This window comes from Phascolarctos cinereus, unplaced genomic scaffold (genome assembly GCF_003287225.1).
Source record: "Phascolarctos cinereus isolate Bilbo 61053 unplaced genomic scaffold, phaCin_HiC Scaffold_7;HRSCAF=346, whole genome shotgun sequence".
Lineage (NCBI taxonomy): Eukaryota > Metazoa > Chordata > Mammalia > Diprotodontia > Phascolarctidae > Phascolarctos > Phascolarctos cinereus.
In genome coordinates this window covers 84,980,794-85,006,980 of record NW_027556180.1, presented here as the reverse complement: position 1 = coordinate 85,006,980, position 26,187 = coordinate 84,980,794, and the positions used below count along the sequence as shown (strand labels likewise).

Genomic DNA, 26,187 nt, shown 5'->3' with positions numbered 1-26,187 from the left:
TCAAGAGAACCAGGATGGAAGAGTATCACAGAATCCAAGAGAGATATCCAGGTTATTAAATGGTCTAGAAAGGTAAAGGAGGATAAAGACTAAATGAGAAACATAGCATTTAGCAATGAGGTCATAGGCCACCTTGGAGGGTTTCAGTAGTAGAAGGGTGGAAGGCAGATTGCATGGCCATGGGGGAATGAGCAGGTGAAAAGGGGAGAATGAATGTTTGCTATTCTCCAAAGTTTGGCAGGTAAGGGAATGGGAGGGTCAGTGATTGCTTCAACAGAGACAAGGAAAAGTTTGGAGCTGATATGGGAGCCTTGAGGATGTAGGCAAGGTAGTAAGAGAACCAGGGGAAAAGAAAAAGGTAAAGCTAAGAGAGAAGATGAAGGGGCTCATGGGAGTCTTCTAGTGAAGGAGATGAAGAATGGTTTTAAAGTCTAAAGCAGAGGATTATTGAGTACCCTAACAGCTATGGGGTAATCAAGATGAATAAAAGCCTAACAATCTATTTCTACTACTCACTTCTACTACTCTGATTCTCACTACTACTACTCACTTAGGCAATCCCTTACTGCCCTTAGGTGTGGGTAGTTTACATATTATCACAATACAATTGAGGAAAATGAGGCAGAGAAGTGTGACATCATGTGACATCATGACCAAGTAACAAACTTAAGCTCTGAATCAAGGCTATTCCAACACTACATTATTTAATTACTCGAATACACATTCCACCCTTTAGCAAAACCAGAGTGCTCACCATTCCTTAAGCATGCCTTGTGTTTTCTGTCACCATTTGTCAGTGCGGCATTTCATGTTGTTTTCCTTTCCCCAGAATCCTCTTTTCCCACCTGTGCCTTTGAAAATTCCTCAGGATCCAGTTCACACACCACCTACCTTCCTGATCTCTCCCTCCTTACATCTTCTATAGCATTTTTATAGGTATCATTTAGATGATCCTTCTTTACCATCTTGTATGATATGTATCATCTTACTGCTACACTACAAGCTTCCTAGGAGAAGAAATGTATTGTCCACAGCATCCAGCGAAGCCCCTTTATTGGAACACTGGTCATCTTCCCCTTTTCCTAGGTTATCAGTCTCCTCTCCCTCGGGTGCTGTGAAGTCCCTAAAGGCACTCCAAATTCTCTACGTCCAGAACTGAACTCATTCTCTGCCTCACAGATCTTCCTCTCCTCCACATTTCCCTATTTCTTCTATAGGCAAGTATCACTGGTAACTGAATCATTTGGATTCTTCTCTCTCCACCCTCATATGTAATCTAATTCCTGCAATTCTACTTCCCCAATATTCCAGTCTACCTAGACACTACACTAATTCACCTCTTGCTTGGAATGCTTTAATAAAACCTAATTGGTCTCTTTCTAGGCTTTTCTCTCATATCTCCAAATGATCATCCTCACAATGATGATTTTTAAAGGTATAAATCCCAAACATCATCCCTATGCTCCCTTAAGAGCCTCCTATTGCCGCTAAAATCAAGTACAAACTCCTTTTATTTTAAAGGTCTTCCACAGTCTGACTCAAGCCTACATTTCTAGCCTCATATTACACGGTTGTGGGCACTACACATTCCAGGCAGACTGAGCTCAAAGGCTTTACAGAAACTATTCAATACCTAGTAATAATATACATTTCTCTGAATGAAGGAATGAAATGTCCTGAGAAGAAAAATGGACTTATCCTGATATTATTATTTGATAATAGCACACTACAGTTAATTGAAGCATTTTATTTTAGAAGAATTATATGGCATACGTGGTCTTACTAAAGCATGGTCACTAAACAAATAGCTATGAATAAATCAAAGTACAGTTTGGCGATTTCCTCCAGCAATTAATTTTATGCAAGGACCAAGTATTATTCCATATGTAGTGGGAAGAAGCAACAAAGTTCTAGAGGCAAGGTACATTTCCTTGAGATTATATTCTGATAATGAAGGACATTTTATGATGTACGATATTTCAGACAATTTTTTTTACCATTTCTTGGCAGCAGGGTATCTGGCTAGAATGTTCAAATCAGTCCTTCTTAAAGACCAGCAATGTTTATGATTTTCTGTGTTTGAAACACCTGATATTTGCTATCTCAAGGAAATAAGCATCCCTTCTCATGATCACTGGATGACAAGTGAGTTACAAAGATATCACCCAATTAATTAAAACATTTTCTCTTTTTAATTTCATTCATCCTTTTAATACAGCATTTACCAGTAGTCTGAGTTCAAAGAAGAAACTTTTCCCACAGAATAAATCAGGATCCATAAAGTCAATTGCTTTATATTTATTATAAACTTTCTAGTACTTTTTTTATGTTATTCAAAGCCAAAATATTCATGAAGGAACAAAACGTAATTTCAGAAAGTTCTGAACACAGTGAAGAGAGCTGGTCACATTTCACTTTTTACAAATACCTAGGTTTGTATATTATAAATATAAAGGAAAAATGGGAAAAAAAAACTAAACACAATGAAACAAGACTGTTTTGACAGTCAAAAAACATTTTATACAGGTTGTTGTAAAAGACTGGCTAATGAAGACAATGATCTTCAGATCTGTCAAAAAGTCAATGATTTTATATAAGTTTTATATGCTAAAAGATAATCTCTGATGTCGAATCACCATCCATTTTCATGCATTTGAAGCAGTGACCGAATATTTGTAAGAGTACAGTTTATTGTCGGCTCCTCCACTCAATAGCAGCTGATTGATGAAAGAAACAAACAGAAAGTAAATGAACAAAATTCACTTATGGTAGAAAATATGCCAATCAAAATGACATTTTTATATTAAGAAAAACAGTATTTACTGAGTGATTTAAGTTACAAGAATAACCAAACAAATTACAACCTCAATTTGCATTGCTGTTATTAATACATTATAACCTTTATTAAAAATGTGATCATTCTATCTAAGCTATGTTGATGTGTACCTCTGAACTTTCTATGAAGAAAAGGTTTGCAAAGAAATGAAATAAAGTGAATGAGAATGAAAGTGGAATATTTAGAGTACCATGAACTTTAAGGATATTAGACAAATATTTATAAGTAAGTAAATGGTTGCTATCAAATGCAAGTTACTTATCTGTTTGTTGAAGAAAGATTATTTTAGCAGCTGCATTTGGTAGATGTACTTGAAGTAACGAAATCACATTTCTTCAAATATTTGGTAATTGATTTTTTTGCTGAGAATAACTTTCCCCAATATGATTTAGTAGAATTTAACTGTACTTTTAATGTTTTAAAATTTTAGATAACAATTATGTAATCACAAAGGGAAAAATGCATAGAAACAGTTTTCTTTTTAAATTATTAATAATATTAATTCATTTATTATTTGAGACATATACTGAACTTTGCTGTTAAAGTTTTCAGAATGTTTATCAGAAATAACTGAAATTGCTCAGTCTATAGTAACAATACAAATACTGAATGAATTTTATCACTTAATGTTTTTGTCCTTTCATATACTCGTCGATTTCTTACCCCTGCTTCTGTCCAATCTACACATAGAACCTTATCTTCATGAGCAGCCAAATCATAGAGGGGAGCCTTGCAACTAGAAAAAGACATAAGTCACAATAACCTGATAAATATTTACAATATTATATCATTAAATAAAAGAATATATCTGTCTACACACACACACACACAAAATCACTCAAACTTGTGGAAGAGAATAATCTCTAAATTCTGAATCTTTGTTAAAACACATCTCTTACTCTTTTCCTGTGTCATTAGATGAAAAGACTACAGATGTATAAAACAAAAAATATAGTAAGAACTTCCAAAGAAAAAGAACTTCAACATTTGAACTTGACAGCAAGTAAAACATTTTAAAATATACACAAAAAGTCAACGGAGCTGCATCCTTTAGGTATGCTTCCTATTCTAGGCCCTGAATGGTATGTAAGAAGTCCTAAATATACTCTAATTTACTACATCTGTAATAATATTATAATATTCTTAGGAAGAAAAAAATATGCCTTCATATCTAGTCATCTTTCAATTTTGTATATTTAATTTCGTATTACTGCACAAAATGAAAATGAAATAAATGTTTTAAGTGACTACTATTGTGCTCAAAGCTGGGAATACTAAAACAAAACTGAAACAATCCCCACTTGCAAAGATATTGCATTCTACTGGGGAAATACAACATGTACAAAAATAAATAAGTACAAGGTAATGTGAGGAGGGAGAAAGCATGAACAATGGGGAGATGATGGAAGGCTCCGCAGATCAGGTGGCACCAGAGCTCAGCCCTGAAAGAAGACAGGATTCTGAAAGGCAGAGATGAGGTAAGAATCCATTTCAGGCATGAGGGATAGCTTATGTGCATGTATGGAAATATGAGATGGCATTTCAAGCATGGAGTCTAGTAACAGAATCTGTCTAGAATGAAGTATCTGTGAAAGTGAATAGCATGAGGTATGTCCTGAAAGGAAGGTTGGAGCCATACTGCTGTAAACCTTAAGATACGAGGAATGCGTATTCTGCCTTGTGGATGCCAAGGAATTAAGCGTTCAAGGTTTCTGAGGAAGGGTGTGAGATGATCAGACCTGTGCCTTAGGAAGGAAGATTATTTTGGTAACAGCTGTGTGGAGGATGAGATCAGAAATAGAGTCATGTGAATCAGGAAGACATTAGAATCACTCTGCATGAAAGCCTCAAAGGGGTAGAAGGCAACTACATAAAAAGGAACGGGTCTAACATACATTAGACAAAACATGGCAACTGACTGGATGTGGGGGGTGAAGGATGACTGGGAGCTGACAGATCCAGGTAACTGCAAGGACGGCGCCCTCAACAGAACAGGAAAGGAGAAAGGGAGGGGTTTTACTTGAGAAGATAATGAATGCAATATTTGACATATCCACGCGCAAGTGTCTAAAACACAACTGGAGATGCCTTAGAAAGAGCTAAATGCCAAGAAATTATGATCAATGAGGGGAATTTCATAGTTCAAGGTCAGGGAGGTGGCAGTTTTGGTTAGTGGTGAACTTTGAAGGGTGTTAAATGAAGTATAGCAGAGATGCAGATTATGGGAGCTGAGAAGGTTGATGAATTCAGAATCCAGGATTTCTGAGGGGACATCTTTGTGAAAATTTAAGTCCACTAGTATGAGAACAGGAATTAGGGTAGAGGCAGAAGCTGTGAATTTGGAATAAAACTCCTTGAGAAGGGAAGGAGAGCTCCACAGAGGCTCACAGATCACAACAATGACAATGCAAAGGTGGGTATCACAGAAAAATGTCAGTGGGAAGCAAGGGAAGGGGAGAAAAAGAGAATAAGCATTTATTAAGCACCTACCATATGCCAGAAACTGTACAAAGCAATTTACATTATCTCATGATCCTCATGACAACCCTGGGAGGGAGGCGCTATTCTGTTCCCAATTTTACAGCTGAAGAAACTGAGGCAGGTAGTGTTTAAGTGACTTGCCCTGAGTCACACAGCTAGGAAGAATCTAAGGCTGGATTTGTACTTGGATCTCCCTGACACCAGGGCCAGTGCTCAATCCAATGAGCCCCCAGTTGCTTCAAGAAACATACCAACTGGAAACTGATAAATATTGGAGGGAATGTGGGGAAATCGGGACACTAATGCACTGTTGGTGGGGTGGTGAACTCATCCAACCGTTCTGGAGAATAATTTGGAACTATGCCCAGAGGGCTATAAAACTATGCATACCCTTTGATCCAGCAATACCACTACTAGGTCTTTATCCCTAGATTTAAAAAAAGGGAGGAGGAGGAAGGGAAGACCTATTTGTACAAAAATATTTATAGCAGCTCTTTTTCTGGTGACAAAGAATGAGTTGTAGTATATGATTTTAAAGGAATACTATTATGCTATAAGAAATGATAAGCAAGCTGATTTCAGAAAAATCTGGAAAGATTCATATGAACTGATGCAACGTGAAGGGAGCAAAACCAGGAGAACACTGTACACAGTCATAGCAATATTATATGATGATCAACTGTGAATGATTTAGCTATTCCCAGCAATACAATGATCTAAGACAATTCCAAAGGACTGATGATGAAAAAGGCTATATCCACCTTCAGAGAAAGAACTGATAGAGTCTGAATGCAGATCGAAGCATACCACTTTTCACTTTATTTTTTTCGTGGTTGTTTTTTGGGCTGTGTTTTCTTTTGCAACATGGCTAATATGGAAATGTTTTGCATGACTTCACATGTATGAACTATATAAAACTGCTTACCCTCTTAGGAAGGTGGGGAAAGGGAGGGAGAGAGGAAGGAGGGAGGGAGAGAATTTGGAACTCAAAAATTTTTAAAAACGAATGTTAAAAATTGTTTTTACGTGTAATTGGGAAAAAAATAATAAAATATTCAAAAACAGAAGCATACCAATTGCTCTTCCTGGCCCAATGGGTTGTAAGGCATGAGAGAGACAGCAACTAATAGTGAAGCGGGTAGCCAAGGATGAGGCGTCTTCTGGAGAAATCCAGATTTCCACAGAGTGTAAAAGACAGAACAAGTGTGAGAAGAGAGCTAGGATGAAGGGAAGTTTGCTAATAATAGAGTGGGCGGAGGGTGGGAGTCTACTGGACATGGTAGAAGGGGAAGTTGGAGGACAGGCTAGGGAGTGGCAGAGTCAATCTGGATAGAGTGAAAGGTAGCAGAAGAAAGGAATTTTTTATCTTGGCAAATGGCAACTGTGCATCACTGAGATGAGGGGAATAGGAATGGTTGTTTGCTAACTACAGCGTAGGGAAATTACCAGTTGATAGGAACACTCAATCAGAATAGAGGTTCAAAGGGTCTGTGGCTTTCTGGGAAGATGTGGTAAAGGGGGCCACTAATCTTGGACCGCACGGGACAGGACAAGCCCTCTACCTTTCTGTCCTCCTCATCACAATCTTTCAAACAAGCTGGTGCTGGGACAGGAAGTTCAGATAGTGATAGAGGCCAGGGGGATCATCTAAGATAGTATGGTCAGGCTATGCAGCCCATCATTTCTGGCTGGCAGAGAGCATGCTGGGACAAAGGGTACAGTAAATACTGATTCCACACAGAAGGGGCATGTGTGGAGAAGGCTACAATTCCTAAAATCCAAGAGGTGCCAAACATTTCTGGGTGTCAGACTGTTGTGACTTTACTTCCCCCTCTCCCTCCCACCCCAGCCTAGGGCCTTGGTGGTGACCCATGTTTAAGCAGGGAATGATCTCTAGATCAGGGGTCAGAGCAAACGAAGGACTGAGGCGGCCTGTTTTTGTATGTGAGCTAAGAACAGTATTTACATTTTTAAATATAATTATAACTTTCTTTAAAAATGTAAAAAACATTCTTAGCTCAAGGGCTATACAAAAACTAGAAGCAGGAAGCCCCAGATCTTAGTTTGCCAACCCCTGCTAGAGATAACAGAGGTTGTGATAAAGAGTAGAGGAGATTATTAATTTAATGCCTACTCATTATCTCACTTTGGGAGCATCAAACAAACACTAGCCATGGCTATTTCCACTGATCTCTAGTTCTCTCTTCTCTGCCCATTAACTATAACATCAATCTGAGGCCTGGGTAGATGTGCTGCACACATGTATTTTTAAACATAATGCATGATTAATATTAGGTTATTTAAGAGAAAATAATAAAATGTTAATTTTAAGAGGACCGTGTAATATAAGAAAAATATATCTTTGACAGTTCTTTGTTTTTAGTGGCAGCTGTTTCTCTGCAAAAGGGACCATCAAGAACTTTTTACTCGTTTGCCTCTGAAACATCAAAGTGCTTCACTCCTCTCTTACTTAGGATAATCAGGATGCTTATTTAGCAGGTCTTAGAAGTAAGTTTTACCTTCTTGTATCCCAAAGCTTGACCATGTTATCCAGGGAACCTGAAATTAGCTGCTGTTCATGTGTGGGAGACCACTTTACTGATGTCACCCAGTTATTATGGGAGGTTAAGGATAATAACACCAAGGAACCATCTGAATAATGAAAACAGATAAAAAACGATTTAATTAGTAAGCAGTGAAAAAAGTCAGCATGATAAATTTTAAGTTTTTACATAAAACCCATATTTGTAAGTTGAGGAAAAATGTCTGTCATTCACATAAGTTATTTTCAATAGCTTACAAATGCTCACCTTTAGTTCGGGGATCCCACAGCCTGATATGCCTATCAGAGTTCCCAGACGCTAAACGTTTACAAAGTGGAGAATAGGAGATACAGTTAAATGCTTTATTTCCAGTCTAAAAAAGAGAAAGAAAAAGGTTGAAAAGGGCCTCCAATAGCCTTTTTATACTGTTTGGCTATCTTAATACCAAAATCATTAAGAACTACTTAATTCTCTCTCACCAAAGTTGACTTAATATTGCCAGTTTCAACATCCCACACTCTAATCGTATGGTCCCACGACGCACTGCAAATTTCTTCAGCATCTGACCAAAGCACTGAGAAAATTGCATCATTATGGCCAGACAAAGTCACAATAGGAGTCTAGAAATTAAAGTAAGACCAAAAGGTTTTTTTCATTCCAGAGGAACAATCGTCAGTCCACCAACTAAAAATTGTCTATTTTTTTTAGTACATCATAAATGTCAACATAACTAAATTTCTTATAGATCTCCAATTCTTTGATTCTATAAAGGAAGCAAACCAAACCACTTCAAGTTATTGCTACAAACCACACTTTTAGGAGCACTACCAAACAACACTTTATCTTAAACCTCTTTAGCTTTAACACAACCTATCAGGTTGTTGGAAAGAGGCTACCTGCACTGGGTGGGAACTTGGACTAGAAGACCTCCGCTGTACCTTTCAGTTCTGACTGTTAAAGTTCCTCGAAGAACTATGAAGCGAACTATCTTGATGAACAACATAACTTCCCTCCTTTCAATATAGAGGTGGTGGGCTATACCAGAGGTCCTCAAACTTTGTGGTTTCAGGATTCCTTTAGACTCTTAAAAATAACTGAGAACCCATCCCTAAAATCTTTTGTTTATGTGGTCCTACTTAGCCATATATACCAGATTAAAAACTCAAACATCTTTGTATTGTGATGACAATAGTCTTGACCTTGACCTAAGACCTTGGAAGGGTCTTAGGGACTCCCAGAGTCCCCAGATCATACTCTGAGAACTCCTGGACTACACTATAGATGTGGAATGAAGCATAAACTGCCAGACATGGTCAATGGGTGGGTTTGTTTTACTTAACTATATTTTTTCACAAGAGAGGGGGTATAATGGGACGAGATAGAAATAAAATTTTAAAAGAAAAATTTTAAGTATATACATACTTAAGTCAGAAAAGAATTGGGGGGTGAATTACAATCTTCAATAAATTACCGCACTCCTAAGTATAATAATATAGTCAGATAAATTTGTTAAAATCTTATTACTTTCAAGGATTTCCTAGTATTTGTCATTTCTGTCTTTCATAAATCAAAAGATAATAAATAAAAGTGAAAAGAACCAAATTATAAGTTGAGGATGAAAAAAAAAAGAAAGAAACTGGCAAACGTTCCCAAGAAAAGTAAAAGGAAATCCTAAGGAAGAAATCATCTCCAGTCACTAAATATTAATTAAGTGCCTACTAAGTGTTGGGCATTGTGCAAAGCACTACAGATACAAATACAAAAAAAGAAAAGTCCCTGCCCTCAAGAAGCTTACAAACTAACGGGGGAGGACAAAGGCATTTCATATTTCAGTGAATAATGCCATCATATTACCAGTTAGTCAATGATTAAATTTCATTTCTTCATATATTCTGATGCTGAGGAGTCATGGCATAACAAAATTTCATGGAATTTTCTAACTTCCTTCCTTATCAGCACCTCCCTGCCTCTGCCACACTTTTAGAGCTTTCCCTGTTACCTTAATGACTTCTCATTAGGTGAGAAATTAGGGGATCGGTAAGGAATTCTATCCCAAGAGGTAGGGAAATCATAACTGAATATAAAGAGGAGCATGACTGTGACCCTTCGTAGCAGGAAAGAAAACAAAGGAGAAAGTCTTGGGGAAAAGCTGTGGATGAAGGTTTTAACATGGGCTCACAAACTAGAAGAAATTAAAAGATAATGAGAACAGGTGTTTAACCAGGGTATGAGGTACCTAACTGTAGTTAGCATCCAGAGGTACCAGGTGATTATTTCTCCCTATCCACCATTCCTGCCATTCAATTACAGAGACATAAAAGAGTAGCATCCATATTCTCATCATCAAAATATTTCTCTTAAGCAGCTACACAGAACTAGGTTGAACACTGTACCAAATGGGAAGATGTTAAGAGGGAAAAACCATCCTGTCCCTTATGTACTAATGTCCAGAGAGCATTCATCTAGAGCTACCTCAAAAAAAGACCTAATGAGAAGTCATTAAGGTAACAGGGAAAGCCCTAAAAGTGTGGCAGAAGCAGGGAAGTGCTGATAAGGAAGGAACCAAGTTAGAAAATTCCATGAAATTTTGTTATGCCATGACTCCTTAGCATCAGACTATATGAAGGAATGAAACTTAATCATGGACTAACAGGTAATATGACAGCATTATTCACTGAAATAGAGAAACTCAGAGGAGGAGAGGAGTTTGAAAGGAAAATGAGGAGCTTTATCTTTGACATGTGTAACTCGAGTAAAATGCTAGACAGAATCTTTCTTTTTTGCTGACAATTTTCTCTGTAACTAAAGAAATTTAGTCAAAGGCTTTTGTACAGAAGCAGTAATAATTTACATAGACATAAGCTTAAGCCTTATAAAATCAAATGAGAACCTTAGTTTTCTCATCTGCAAACTGATATCGAAGGTCCCTTTCAGCTCAAACACTCTATGATTCTAATGTTCTAATTATACATTTGCCCGAAAAAGGAGGGGTGGAAGGGAGAGAGAAGCAATTGTGTTCTTTGTAGAGAACACTCAGAAAATCTTTTTGCTTAGGGATCCTGATCAGGGACATGAATCATGCAGCAAGGTAATCTATCACTGGCACAGAATCCAAAACACAGGAAAGCATTTCCAGCTCTAATTTCTGTTTTACCCGATGGAATGATCGAGGGGCTTCTTATTTCTTAGAACAGGTGCCAAATTTCTCTATAAGATTTTCCCATCTAATCTACAGTTCAGTAAACATCTTTAAATGTAGCTAAAACAGACCATTCACCTGTCTCATATAAGCCACCATCTGGACCAGCTGGCAACACTGCTGTCAGGAATGATACTAAGAAGGCTCTGGCCATATACCAAAAGCTCTAGTGTTAACCCTAGAGAGTCATTCTAAAGATGTGAACTACTGGTAACAAGGGGAGTGGAATGAGAACATACAGATAGTTCAGGGCAAATTTATCATGAGCACTTAAAAATAATAAAAATAAAAATAAAAGTACATACTAACAATACTATCAAAGAAAAGAAGAGCACATAAAATGACAGCTAAAGAGAGACAGGTCATATTTTCTAACGATGATTTTCACAAGAAACATCTTTATATAATGAAAAGATTTCCATAATCTAGCCCATGGAAAACAAATGATTTCAAGAGCTATTTGGCAGAACAAAATTCTAGTACAACAAAGCATTTTTGGACCTGCAGGCTTTACTACACTTTGATGTGTAGCCAGAGGGTCAGAGTACAGTAGTTCTCAAGTGACCACTTATTTCTGGTGACTTCAGTGACATGACCAGCCTCCCTCATGCAGGAATGGCATCCTGAGTGAATCTTCAAGCATAAGCACATATTCATGTATGCTTGGGTGGTTAAAAGAATCATAACACCTAGAATCATTCTAAGTTTTCCTTTACAAGATAAATTCATGGAAAATACTTCAGCAATCAAACGACCCATATTTAAATCAGGAACAATCTTTTTGTTGGTTTGTTTTAAATTTCATGGGGGTACTTATAATTGAGTAAGGCTGAAAGACCCTAAGAATCTCTGATAAAAGGTACCATAGGATGGTGTGATAATACATTTTCTTAGCAAGAAAGTGTGAAAATGTTGTCATAAGTTTCTAGGAGGGCAACAAAAGGAAGGATTCCTGAAAGAAGGGATTTTGGAAGATGGGTTATAACATACTCATTATAACATATTCTACCCAAAATATAAAAGAGATGAATTTGCCCTAAAAAAAAATACACACACACACACACACACATATGTATATATGTATACACACACGCATACATATATGTGTTTGTGTGAAATGGTGAGCATATCTGATGCCAAATTACAGCAGTTTCTCACAAAATCTTACCCTTGTTAATCCCAGTTGCTCTGTTCTCTGTTTCTTTCTAGGCTTGTTTGTGGAATCTTCTATTTCATCTTCTTCATTTGTAGGGACTGAAACAGAGTAAGATGTGATGTCTTTTTTAAAATTTATAGGCCATATTAACTTACTCAAACCTTTAAGTATACAGATTGAGTTGGAAGGTCATTTATGGGAAGGAAGCATGGTTATAGGTCAATGCTAGATAGAGGTCCTATATAATGAAACATTCATAGCACTCTGTGGAGCAAAGATCCATGGTGAATAATTTGTAGCATATAAATGTATTGTCATTACTCTCTTAATAAGATAACAAATATGAAGCATTCTAAGACTACGCTAAGATTTCTAGGAAGCAATGCAGTGAAGGAAACAAGCAAAAGAACAATATTCACAATGACAATAACAAATGATAACAACCTTTTGTTGTTGCTGTTCAGTTGTGTCCGACTCTTCATGACCCCATTTGGGGTCTTCTTGGCAAAGATGCTGCCAGTGGTTTGCCATTTGCTTCTCCAGCTCACTTTACAGATGAGAGAACTGGGGCAAACTGGGTTAAGTGACTTGCCCAGGATCACACAGCTAGTAAGTGTCTAAGGCTGAATTTAACTCAGGTCTTCATTGACTTCAAGGCCTGCATTCTATCTCACTGTGCCACAATCTAAATCCTCAGCAACGGATAATGCACCTTTCCCCTCGCAGCAGAGGTGAAGACTAAAGCTGTGAAATGCCAAATACATTCTCAAATGAGCTGAACTGTCAGTGGGATCACTTTTCTTTATTTAAAGGAAAGGTCCAATCTCAAGGGTCAAGATGAAAGGAAAACCATTGTGACCATGTTACATTTATAGTGATAAATATTTTTTAAAAGACAGTCCTCAGCAAAACTTCAAATTTCTGGATTTAAATTCCCTACGTGTTTGGGAAATAGTGCTTTCTGGTTCTTTTCTCCTCCCCACCCCCCAAACTCTCCTTCTTTCTAACTTCCCGACTGCCGTCAAGGGTACCACCATCATCCAGTTACCCAGGCCGACATTCTGGGTATGATGCAATGAGCTGCCAGGTCCTGTTGTTTCTACCTCCCTAAAATCTTTTGTACATGCCCCCCTCTCTCGTCTGACACTCCACTAGTCCAGGGCAGGCCTTCGTCCCCTCGTGCCTAGACTATTGGGTCTTCCTGCTTCAGATCTCTCCCCACTATAGTCCATCCTCCACTTAGCTATCAAATCGATCTTCCTAAAGCCCAAGTCTGATCACATCTCCCCATTCAACCCTAGTATCTACCTATTGCCTCCAGAATCCAACATAAAATCCTCTATTTGGCTTTTAAAGCCCTCCATAGTCCAGCCCTTTCCTACCTTTCCAGTCCTTATACCTTACTCTCCTCCATGTACTCTGTAATCCAGTGACACTGGCCTCCTCACTGTTCCTCCCCTAAGATACTCCATCTCCCAATTGTAGGAATTTTCACTGGCTCTCCCCCAAAGCTCAGATCTCTCATCGCTCTTCACCTCTGCCGCTTCACTTTAGCCTGGCTTCTTTCAAGTATTCACAAAATGCCACCTCCACAAGAAGCCTTTCCTGGTCCTCTTTGATCTTAGAGCCTTCCCTCTGATATCATCTCCAATGTGCCCTGTATCCTATCTGTACGTAGTGGTTTATACTGTCTCCCCCATCAGGCTGGGAGCGGGGACTCGTTTTGTCTTTGTATCCCTCAAGCTCAGTGCAGTTTTTGGCATTGAGTGGGCATTTAATAAATGCTTACTGATTAAGGATTCTCTGTGTGTGTACACATACACACACACACACACACACACACACACATATTATCCGTTTTCCAAAAATTATAATGTACTAAAACACACTTAAAAACTAAAACTGTCTTTGGCTGGTGATTAAGAAATCCCTAAAAAGACTCCAAATTGCTGAAAGGTACAATATTATGCAAATTCCTTACTACCAAAAGAGTCTAATTTAAAAAATGCCAAATAAAGAGCCAAAGTATTTAGGAAAAAAAATCTGAATAGACAAAATTGTATTTGGTGCCCTTCCCATTCTAACAGTATAAAAGAGAAATAAGGAAAAATAAGAAGTATTTCAGTCTAGCCCTTCTCCTTGACTGGTGGCAGATCATCACCCAAAAGTTCGAAGTACAATCCATGTTTCCTTATCTTCACTCTAGGTCCAAGGTGGTTGGGGACAGGTGCTTTCTTTAAAAAACAAAACAAACAAAAAAACTCCAGGACACTGAGGAGCAGAGCAGTTAAGTAATGTCACACATCCCCCACTCGGGATGCTCTTTCCACTGAGGATCAGTCAATGGTACCACAGCAAGCCAGGAAACACACTTCTGCTCCACAGAGTCTACACTGCTCTACCATCTCACATGAGAAGGGTCTCTCTTGTTCTAGTGTTTCCTCTTCTTAGGCAGCTGGATGGTGCAGTGGTTAAAGCACTAGATCTGGAATCAAGAAGATCCGAATTTGAATACAGCCTTACCAGTCTAATAAATGTAGTGACTTACTAGCTATATGACCTTGAGCAAGTCATTTAACATGCCTCAGTTTCTTCATCTGTAAAATGGGTATATAAGAGCACCTACCCAGAGTTGTTGAGGATAAAATGACATAAGATTTTAAAGTGCTTTGCAAATCTTAAGGAAGGAAACAAGCATTTATTAAGCACCTACTGTGTGCCAGGCTATATGCTAAGTGCTTTGTAAGTACTATCTCATTTGATCTTCACAACAACTCAGAGAGGTTTATCATTGTTATCATTATCCCCATTTTATACGTGAGGCAAAGGTTAAGTGACTTGCTCAGGTTCACACAGCTAATAACTGACTGAGGCTGGATTCAAACTTAGGTCTTCCTGACTCCAGGGTTCAGCATTCTATCTACCATATTACCTAGCCAGCTGCCTCAAGAAAGAGTGGTTACATTTCTTGAAGGAGTCAAAGAGCATGGGCCTGAGTGAAGCATATGGGCCTTTACGGCATGGAACCCATTTGGATTGTTTGGGGACATTTTTGGTTACTCCTGACTCCTTGACAGTTGAGACTGCAACATAAATGACCTCCAAAAAAGAAAGCTACTACTACTTTTGTATTTCCCAAGGCGTCTAGAATAATACCAGAAACACAGTAGGCACTAAATTGACAGAGGCTAGATCATTCCTGTAATACAAGGTAAATAACTAAATTTTGAGGAAAAATGAAAACTCTGACATAAATATCATTTCATGACATAAGTCTCAAGTGTTCCCTGACACGTAATTCAAAATTTTTTAGTTTTTTGTCCACTTAGGTCACCAGAATGGATGATATATGTTTTCAATTAAATAAGCGCCTAAGTACCTATCCTTTCAAAATGACTTAGTATGACGTCCAGATGAATATTAAAAGATTCGACTTACCTGCAGACCAGATCTTTAACATCTTATCCCAAGAGCCACTGCAAAACTAAATCAATGGAAACACGTCAACAAGAGAGAAGACTGCATACTATCTCCTTTAGCTGATATCCCTCCAGCAATTTAATCAACTGAAATATTTTTCCTTTAATCATAACAAGACAGATGTGCCATCAGGACTGTAGTTACTAAGTTCAACTAGACAAAAAGATACATATAACCTTTATCATTTCAGTGTCTCATTTGAAAAGCTATATACCTCCACCTTATCATCAAATTTCAACTGTTACATTAACTAGAAGAGGAATAGTCTCTGTCTTATGATATTGGCATTCTTGTTCACTAACTACGGAGCTAACAGGTATAACCACAAAAGGTCACTTAGACCTCTGACATTCTGAGCAAGCCATTTGTATTCCAGCTCAGTAGAGGAATCAGTCAGTCGCCCTCCCACCCACCCACGGCTTACTTTAGTCCCTGTGCTGTTGACAGCAACAGATTCCACACTCTCAGCGTGGCCTCGACAGCAGTGCAGAGCCTTCACTTTGTTCCTCTCCACATTCCACTCCCACAAGAGGACAGTCTGATCCATAGAGGCAGTGAGAAGCAGGCACGAAGAACTGTCTGTGGCAAAGAGAAAACAAGGATAGCAATAGCAGGCTCTACAGCACATCATGGAGCCAAAGAATTTTCCTTGTTTTCGAATGGATTGTAAAAGCTAACAAGATCATCTGTATGCCCAATTTCTGAAAGAAAAAAGTTGAACTTAGACTGCAAAGAAGAAACATTTTGTTCCCATAATAACATAATTATAGAAACTTGAAAACATGTATGTAGCAGGTGATTTTTACCAAGGGACTTACTGCTGCCCATTTATTTGCTTTACCCTTCTTCCTAAATGTTCTCTGACTGACCAGTATTCAGGATACTGGAAATGCGAAATTTATTTTTCTGCTGTGAGTCTTTTTTCCCCTCCCACCCCACCTGGTACTTCTTGAACAATACAAAGGAACTGACCTTTCTTTACCCAGGCAACATCTTTTACCACTTCCCTATGTCCAACGATTGTCATGAGAGACTTTCCTTCTGGAGACCAGATCCGAGATGTCTTGTCATAGCAGCCAGTCAAGATCCTACAGGATGTAAAAAGAAATGATTTCCCCCTGTTCTGTAGCCAGGTGTGCTTCCTAGGACAAATCGTTGTGGAGAATGTTTAAGTCAGGGAATCTTAATCAGGAGTCCATGGGTCACTTTGGGGGGGCTCTGTGAACTTGGATAGGAAAAAATAATTACAGCTTTACTTTCACTAACCTCCAACTGAAATTTCATATTTCCTTAACAAACATTATTCTGAAGCATCCACATGCTTCACCAGACTGCCAAAGAAGGTCCATGATACAAAAAAAGTTAAGAATACCTAGTTTAAACAATGTTCTTTACTTACTGACATTGAGAATTCAAGTTGCAATTTAGTGAAATACCACACTTATAAGAGTGTGTAAGAGAAAAAGATTGATATCTACGTGATATCTACTCTACACAATACCGAATGGCCCAACACATTTCTGTATTAGATATATGCATCGACTATGGTTCATAGCCAACAGCATCAAACTCAATAGAACGGGGTGTGCTAAAATGTGCAGAATGATCCCTGCAAGACATACTTACTTAGAAAACCACAAAGTAACATTTTCTGTGTCCTACTATATTTTTATTTATTTTGTTTAATACTTCCCAAGCACTTGTGTGTTTGATACCTCTGATTTATGGCTATCCACACAATTCTCAGAAAATTTTAAAGTGAAGTGGGCATTCTGAATCAAGTGCTTCCCAAGGAAATTTATCACTTGCAAGCTCCCATGCACCAAAAGAGACCCAAAGACATCATGCTTGACTGCCAACAGCTGAATGACATGGTCTCGAACACATCTCTGTTTGGATACCATTATAGAATGTCTCTGCCTAAACAAAACAGGGTCCCAACTCTCAGTGTAATCCTACAGAGAAAAACAAAGGTTCTTCTCCAATCCTAAAATCTCAACAAACCCCCCCTCATACTTATGTATGGCCACATAAACTTTGGGAGAATGTGACAATGGCTGAAAAAAGTTTCAACTCTGACAGTTTAAATATTTGAGATATAATAGTGAATTATATAATATAATACACCTTGTATTGTAGGATGACAGAAATGAGATACTGCCAAGGAAGTATGTGCTTCTATTGGTCTTTGCCACTTCCCATACTCCCAAGTTTGCCCCAAGTCACTCCCTCTTTTACATGATTAATCATAACAGCTTCTCTTACACAATCCTGTACAGTAACAAAAGACTTTCTACGACTCCTCTAATTGGATCCTCACAGCAGCTCTATGTATGAGGTGGCTAGTGTTAATATTATCATCTCCGTTTTACAGAGAAGGTGTCCTAGGTAGTGAATGGTAGAGCTTGGACTCTTCTCACCCAGTGCTTTAGACCCTAGTCCAGTGTTTCCTTGGCCATATTACACCCTTTCCTCACTGGACTAGAATGTACTCCAATGATCAACACATTTTCAAAATGGCCTGGAAAATAAAGTCTACCTCTTTAAAATATCTTTTTTCTCATTAGATAACTGGACTACATAGAGCTTAGACCTATGGCCTTAGTTTTCTTAACACTTGCTTTAACTAACTGAGCTAACTGGCCTAAGCACCGGACCTGTGTCTGATAAGATCAAACAGCACCATTCCACAACAAGAAAGGGCAGAAATGTAAACCTAGTTTTAGCAACTTGAGATTTTACAGAAACCTTTTTGAACCAGAGCATTTCACATAGGGAAGTCCAAGTGAGGAAAACTCCCTCTATCAATCCAGAAAAGCAGCTGGTGTGCAGCTTTAAAAGTCTTAGAGAACTGCTGACCCACTCAAGGTCACACAGCCAGTAGATGTCAGATATCAGATGCTAGACTGGAACACAGGCCTTCTTAACTATTTGGCCAGGTCCGTATCCACTGCTCAATGCTATCTCTCTAGGGAAACTTGTTCTCGCAAAATATAGTTATTAAAATTGAAGCATAGCTAGGACAGGCTTTTCTTTACTCTCAACAAAGGAAGCAGTGCAAATGAAAACCTCACTTTCATACAACAGCAAGAAGACCACACGTACACCACTTCGGCCACCTCAGGCTAGGATGGTGGCTAATCATGACACCTGTCACACTACCAACTCTACAGGGGAACGATGAATATTATATGAGCCTTCAGTGCTCTCTAACACAATCATGACACAACTACATATACAAAAAAAAAAAGAAAGAAAGAAAAGAAAACCCAAGATCCAGAGAAAGACACACATGGCCAAGCTAAATGGAGAAATAAATAACAAGGAACTTTCGGTAAAATGAGTAGCAACACAGCAAATCTGATAAGAGAATGAAGGAAATTCAAGGTGTAACACAACTGGAGATACCATTCCACTGTTCCTTCAATTGAACTGATCCAGTCATCATGGACTATACATTCTTCAGGCTGTGGTGCGATATATTTCTCCACATACTCAATTTCCACTACTTCTTCCTATTCACCCAAAGAAACAAGAAGCTTATCAGGAAAAGAGGTGACTTAAAAAAAACAAAACACTACACACATGTTCCCAACTTTTTCAGCACCTCAAAGGCATCCACCTTCAGATAACATTAGAATTTTTTAAGATTTGCAGTCATGTGAAAGATTGAATAGTTTCAACACAAATTTAAGTTTCATTCTTGCTTGGGCCTATATCAATCACATCCTGGAAGTAATTTAAAGAAACAGAGCATCAGAAAGTCTATACTAAAGTAAGATAGGAAGCATAATAAATAACTAGTGAACACTACAGCTATAAGCAATGTAACTGAAATGTCTAAATGAAGGTAAATGAACCTTCTCTTTCTGTCCATATAAGTTTCTATTAAATACTGTGAAGAATGTATTTGGTATAAATTTGTATTGTATGTATTTATATATTTTATTATATAAATTTATTTTGTAGACACTTGTACTGAGAATATCTCAGCAGTTCCTCCATTTTGCCTTCGGTTACCCTAAAAATGTATGATTCTGTTCATCTGAATGCTTAAAGGAGATGTTCCAAAATCAAGGAGACAGAAGTCAAAATTAGAAAAAGTCTCCTGGGAAGAAGCAACAAACTAGGGAAATTTGGATGCTGAAAGGAGATCCCAAGGCCTGATGAGTATGTAGCATATACAATACACAAGCAGTAGTTTGAAATGCCACAGGAGAATCAAATGTAGATGGAACCTGATTAAATAACCTACAAATTTCAGCATGATCATGAAAATTAGATACAGTGTGACACATGATTAAACCTTAATGACACAAATTAATAAGGAGATAAAGTCATTATGTAATAATGCCTAATAAGAGGAAAATATCTAAACTTACTGTTGAGATGTTCTCTAGTTCCATATGCTTAATCAAGGGCATTCGCAGGAACTGACCCTTAATAAGGAAATCAAACTCCACATACTTGTGGACTTCTAAAATTAATAAAAAATAAAAGTCAACATATTTCATATTTGAACATTTTTCCTTGGGGGCTAAGTCATTAAAGTGTATAGTAACAGTGTTTAAAAGGAAACAAATAATTTAAAATAATCACAAGTATGGACAATGAGATAAAGTTTTGACTAGTTAACTCTGTCAACACAGTAACCCAGGGGTTGATACTTTAATTATTCACAACATCTCATGCTGTTATGAAGAAAATTAGTATTATGCTATATCATTTAATAATCAGAAACAACTAAACAATAATAATTACTCTGTATTCCATCCTATTCCCCATTTTGTCAAACCCCATTTCTCAGTCTAGCTCAAAAGACACAAATCAGCCTAAATAATATGTCCTTAAAAAAAAAAAAAAGAATAATGTGTCCTAGCCCCCAGGACATTTGCTTGCTAACCTTGAACCCTTCAGTTTACCTGTAAACAAAGAATTGAGCCCCTATCCTACTCTCTCCAGGTCAAAGTTTGGGGTGATTTGGTCTCCAAGGTGAAGGCTAAGTCAGAGAGTTGGGGAGATCCTGATTGGGGTGGTTCTGACTTTCTAGCCAAGAGTACTAGAGGCAACTGAGTCCCATAAAGGAAATAGCATTCCTTATTTGTCAGAGAGGGGTGTGCTCAGCCACACCTGAAGGCCAGCCCACTTTCCCCAGCTTCAGCTGACTGAAAGGTTGTTTTTTTTTTTAAATAACCCCAGATTCCACCCCCATCAGCACTCTGCCCTCACCTGCCTCTCACCCCCCCCCCCCCGCCTCCCCTTGGGCTCTCAATAAATATGGTCTCCTCAACCCCATCATGGTCACTAACCCAACTGGGTAGGTTAGAGGTAGGGAGACAGTCTGACCCATTTTATTAACAGCTATACAAGTCACAGTTAACAAACTGTTATCTTGCCCTGGAGAAAACTGTGCCTCAGTTTACCTTTGTCCCATTTTTACTTGCCACTGCTGTTTTCCCCTTCAACTACTGTATTATTCAAGAGCAACAACCATGGAAGGCAGAAGAGGTAAACTTCAAAAACCCTGTTCCTTATTTGTTTTGGTAAAGACATAACAAAGATCAAACCAGCAAACCAGACAAAACCAATAAAAATTATCACTGCCAACCCGAACCTTTGGCATGCTACACCAGCTAGCTGCTATGACTCAGGAAAGTTAAAGAAAAGAAGTCATTTACCTCACTAATCTTTCCACTTGATTAGGACTTTTAGGAAAAGGTCCTTTGTGGGACTACCAGACTTTACAAAGATCATAAAGAATGCAAGTGTAAGGTCCCACTGTCACGCAAAGTGGGCATACTTCCTCTACATCCGAAAAGCAAAATAAATAAGTTTCCAGGCAGAAATATTATTGTTTAGACCACAATTTATAATTATTTGTAATGGTAACTGCTTTATTCCTAAATAGTGAACTAGTGTATAAAATTATAAAAGCATCATAATTCAACTGAAAATTTTATCAAAAACTACATTGTTTCTTCCAAAATATGTTTGTAAAACAGCCTGCTAGGCTAACAAACACACTTAGTGACTGTATTTTTGCAGTCACAAAATGTATACGTTTTTAAAGAAAAACAAAACATTCAACAAAATGTAACTGTATTATAAATAACCTGTTCTAAGTACTCTTTTTCAATCTTTTAGATAATAAAGATACTCACCATTTTTGGCTTCCAATAATTTATTGATAATGTTACTAAGATCAGAGATTTCAGAGGCCGCAGGGATAGAGAAGGGAACATTGTCTACTGTATATCTATAAAAAGAGAGAATAACTTATTCTTCACATGAACAAGACAAACTGAGATAACTCTGCTTCGCTAATTTTATCTTACATAACATTCTAGAATTACCATGCCCAGAAAGGTAGCATCAAAATTCCTATTTTTCAATACCATTAAAAAAGGCTCCAGTGGCTTTCAATTCAGGAGTTAAAAGGTTTTCACATATATTTGTCATTTATTTGGCTAACTTTTCATTGGTGAATAAACATACATTCAACCATAAATGTTGCTGTTTCTAAACTCCTACTTAATTTACCAGGTCAATTCAGAAAGTCCTACTCACAAAGCTGAGAAGGGTAACTAACACAATAAATCCTACTGAGGATTTTAAAATATATTGATAGTCTAATTCTAATACGATAAAATTTAACAGAGTAAAATGTATGGTCTTTTCACTTTGGTTCCAAAAAGAATGTCTAGGCAGGTCATCTGAAAGTTTTAATGTGTTACAACATAACATCAAACAATCGATAAGTGTTTATTAAGTGCCTGCTATGGGCCTGGCAATGTGGTCACAAGGGCAAAGAATTAAACAATATCTACTTACAATGAACTTAGAATCTAATGGGAGTGATACATACATATAAAAATATGTACACAATAAATATAGCTAACAAAAACAAATATACAGATAGATAGTAGTTAAATACTAGTTTGGGGGAGGGAGTTACTAGCAGCTAAGGGGCTCAGAAAAGGCTTCATGAACAAGATGATGCTTGGGATGTATCTTAAAGGAAGAGAGGAATTCTACGAGGCAGAGGTAAAGATGGCATGCATTCCAGGCATGGGAGACAGCCTCTGCAAAGGCACCGAGATACGTCATGTGGAAGTAACAGAGAAAACGCCAGTTTGGCTGCTTTGAAGATGTCCAATGAGGCTGAAAAGGCAGGCTGGGGACACTTTATATAGGGCTTTAAAAACTAAACAGAGGACTTTCTATTTTATCCCACAGGCAACAAGAAAGCTAACACGACCTTTGGGTGCAGTAAGAGAGTCTAAGGTGGTACCAGTCCCACTCTATTACTTTACCATGGTCAGACCATATCTAGAATAGTGTGTTCAGTTTTGGTCACTACATTTTGGGAATGACAGTGATGAGCTGAAGAGAATCCAGAGAACAGCATCTAGGATGCCAAAGAACCTTGACTTCAAGCCACACAAAGGTCAATGAATTGAAAGAACTGGAAATGTTCATTCTATAAGAAGGCTGAGTGGGCAGAGGGAAGGGAATATGATAGCTGTCTTCAAGTATGTGAAAGGGCTGTCATATAAAAGGGGATTAGACTTCTGCTTGTTCCCAGGGGACAGAGTGAAAGCTACACAGACCAGATATAGGAGCTTGTCATACAGAAAAACCCTGCCCATTTAGAAGCAAACAGGCAGGTTCAATGTCTGTTACAAATCAGTGATTTAATTACATGAATGTGGAGCCACATTTATTTACAACAATAATCATCACTAATAGAACTATGTGACTATTACATGTCTGGAGTATAATATACCAGCATAATAATAATATCTTATTTTGTTATTGTTGTCATTTAGTCTGACTCCATTTGGGGTTTTCTTGGCAAAGATACTGGAGTGGTTTGGTATCTCCTTCTCCAGCTCATTTTACAGAGGAGGAAACTGAAGCAAAAAGGGTTAAGTGACTTGCTGAGGGGCACACAGCTAGTGTCTGAGGCTGCATTTGAACTCAGGTCCTCCTGACCCCAGGCCTGGCACTCTATCCAATGTGCCACCTAGCTGCCCAATGTCTTACTGCACACATTAAAAATCTTGGTACCAAAAGTTGAATGTAGAAGTCATGACAGGGAAGGGGAAAAAGAAGGGAAGGGAAAGGAAAGGAAATAAGCATTTAAGTACCTACCACAAATAAGTACTTATTATGCTTCAGGTACTGGGCTAAGTGCTTTTTACAAATGTTATCTCATTTGAGGGAGATCATTGTGGGATCCAGTGGTCAGGGAAGGCTTCAAGGAGGAGATGGGATTTAAGCTGACAGTTTTAAAGGAACAGCAGGATTTAAAGAAGGCAGGGTATTCTAGTCAGGGAGAATAGGCTGAGGACCAGACACTGTCAAATAGGGACCACTCTAAATGTGACGAATAGGACAGGAAAGGCACCAGAAATCCTCCCCATAATACAAGCAAAGATTTAGAAACAAAACAACACACACAAAAAAACCCAAACAAACAAAAAAACCAAGACACAAAGAATGTTATGCCACAATCACTCCCATTTCATGAACTCTACTTTCTAGCCAAAATAGAAAGCTCTTAAATTCTCTCCTAAATTCTCTCCTCTCCAGAGGACTTCCTTCCTGCTCTTACCTATTTCTGGCCTTTTAAAATCTTTATCTTCAAGTTCTACAGCCACCTCTTTCCACTCCCCACCTCCCCCCATCCCTGCCTCCCTGCCTCCTCCAGTAGAGGGGAAGATAATGGAAAAGCAGGAAGGGGCTAGGTTATGAAGGGCTTTGAATGCCAAACGGAGCATTTCCTATTTGATCCTGGAGGCAATAAGAAGGCACCACAGTTTATTGATTAAGGGGTGACAAGGCAGATCCAGTGTTTCCGGAAAATTATTTTAAGTGGCTGAATGGAGGATGGACTAGGAGAGAGCTGAGGCTGGGAGACCCACCAGCAGGCTATTTTGCAACAGTCCAGGCAAGGGATGATGAAGTCCCCCTGAACTAGAGCGGGGCAGTTTCATTTTTGGCCCTGTATTCCCAGCACCTTCTAAAAAGCCTTGCACATAGTAGGCACGTTGGTGAAATATCTAGACGAGAATCGCACTGTATATGGAAGGGTAGGGGAGCAAGTAATTAACCGGGGCTAAAAACAGCTTAAAGGAACTGGGAACACTTCAGTTTTGAACAGAAGACTTGTCTCCGGAGGGTCTTGCTCGATGGCCGCGGGGTGACTAGGGACAAGGGTGGAAGTTACAAGAGGGTGGATTGTGGCTTGACGGGAGAAACTTCTCAACAATCACAACTGCCCAAAAGTGACATTCATCTTCCAAATGTACAGAGCGGGGGGGGTGGGGGGGAGAGAAAATGACTGATGCCAAGTCACGAGGGGGGATGCCACCGAAAGCTCCCGTCCGGGGGTGGGTTCGGTGCCTTCTCGTGCACCCCCGAGGCGGGATCAGCCGCCCCAGCCTCTTAGGAGTTTCCTGCTGGAAGCTCACAACCAGCACCAGACCCACCCCGGGGGGCGGCGAAGCGGGTCACCGCCCCCTCCTCCGAACTTTACTCTCTAAGCGCTTTTCTAGAGAATAGGGACGCGGAAAACTCGTCACCCCGCTCCCCCAAATAAAAAGTTAAAGCAAGTTTAACAACCCGAGACAGGCACCCCCTCCTCTAGCCTTCACTCCGAACTCCTTCAGTGGGGCGGGGGGCGCCGGCAGAGGAGAAAGTGGGGTGGCTCGATACTTACTTCTTGTTGTCGGTGAAAAAGCGAGTCTGGAGCTGCGCCATGGCTGGGGGTGGGGGGGAGGACGACCCGACCCGCGGTAACGAACGACGAGGGGTGGTGGGCGCTGCTGCCGTGTGGGGGGCAGGAGCTGGGTCTGTGCGGTATCGACCCCGGCCCTCTTCTAAACTTCCCGGGCCGGCAGGGGAGGCGGGGAGAAAGAGAGTCCGCTCACCACCTCCGAGCGCCCCAGCAGCGGCAGCCAGAAGCCGGGACTGGAACCAACCACGTGGCTGCAGCCCGGCGCTACCGGGGATGTTCCCAGGCCCAGGCCAGAGAGTTCGACTGACGATCCCACCCACCAGGCCACGATCTACTAGTTAGGTCTCTTCTTAAAAGGCGCCCGCATCTAGTCCCCACGCTGTCAACTTTTTTTTTTATTAGCTGGTTTCTTCCATTAGCTCCAGGCTTGACGTATCAGACAGAGATATTAGGTCCCTCAACTTAACTGTCTTTGAAAAATATGTATATATATTTTAAATCTTCGGGGAAGCATTCGAAGATGAACTCAGTCAGGGATCGTAGATACTACAACTCCCACAAGGAAGCTCCTCCAATTTCTCATAGACTCGCCGCAATGCACACTTGGGAGTTGTAGTTCGTATTGGCCCTGTATATGGAGTAAGATCAGTAAATGTTTTATTAGGCTTATTAGGCTTCCCCCTTCTCAGTCACACTTCCAGCCTGGGAGTCACTGCGGAGGGGCAGGATGAGGTGAGGGGAACGGGACTT

At 39.2% G+C, this 26,187-nt stretch overlaps 1 protein-coding gene across 2 annotated transcripts; it reads right to left on the bottom strand.

Moving 5' to 3' along the window:
• Positions 1-1,732: 1,732 nt before the first annotated feature.
• On the bottom strand, positions 1,733-25,990 carry WDR12 (WD repeat domain 12). 2 transcript variants are annotated; one of them, XM_020972817.2, is made up of 13 exons: positions 25,420-25,755; positions 21,857-21,951; positions 20,078-20,172; positions 19,104-19,210; positions 16,668-16,783; positions 16,120-16,274; positions 15,654-15,699; positions 12,228-12,313; positions 8,340-8,480; positions 8,128-8,233; positions 7,837-7,969; positions 3,500-3,572; positions 1,733-2,717 (listed from the first exon to the last, which is right to left on the bottom strand). In XM_020972817.2, the coding sequence occupies exons 1-13, from the start codon at positions 25,458-25,460 to the stop codon at positions 2,646-2,648; spliced, it is 1,266 nt and encodes a 421-aa protein (XP_020828476.1). In that variant the 5' UTR covers positions 25,461-25,755; the 3' UTR covers positions 1,733-2,645. The 2 variants fall into 2 exon arrangements, with proteins under 2 accessions (XP_020828476.1, XP_020828477.1); XM_020972818.2 differs by lacking the exon at positions 8,340-8,480 and having other exon boundaries at positions 25,420-25,990.
• Positions 25,991-26,187: the final 197 nt, after the last annotated feature.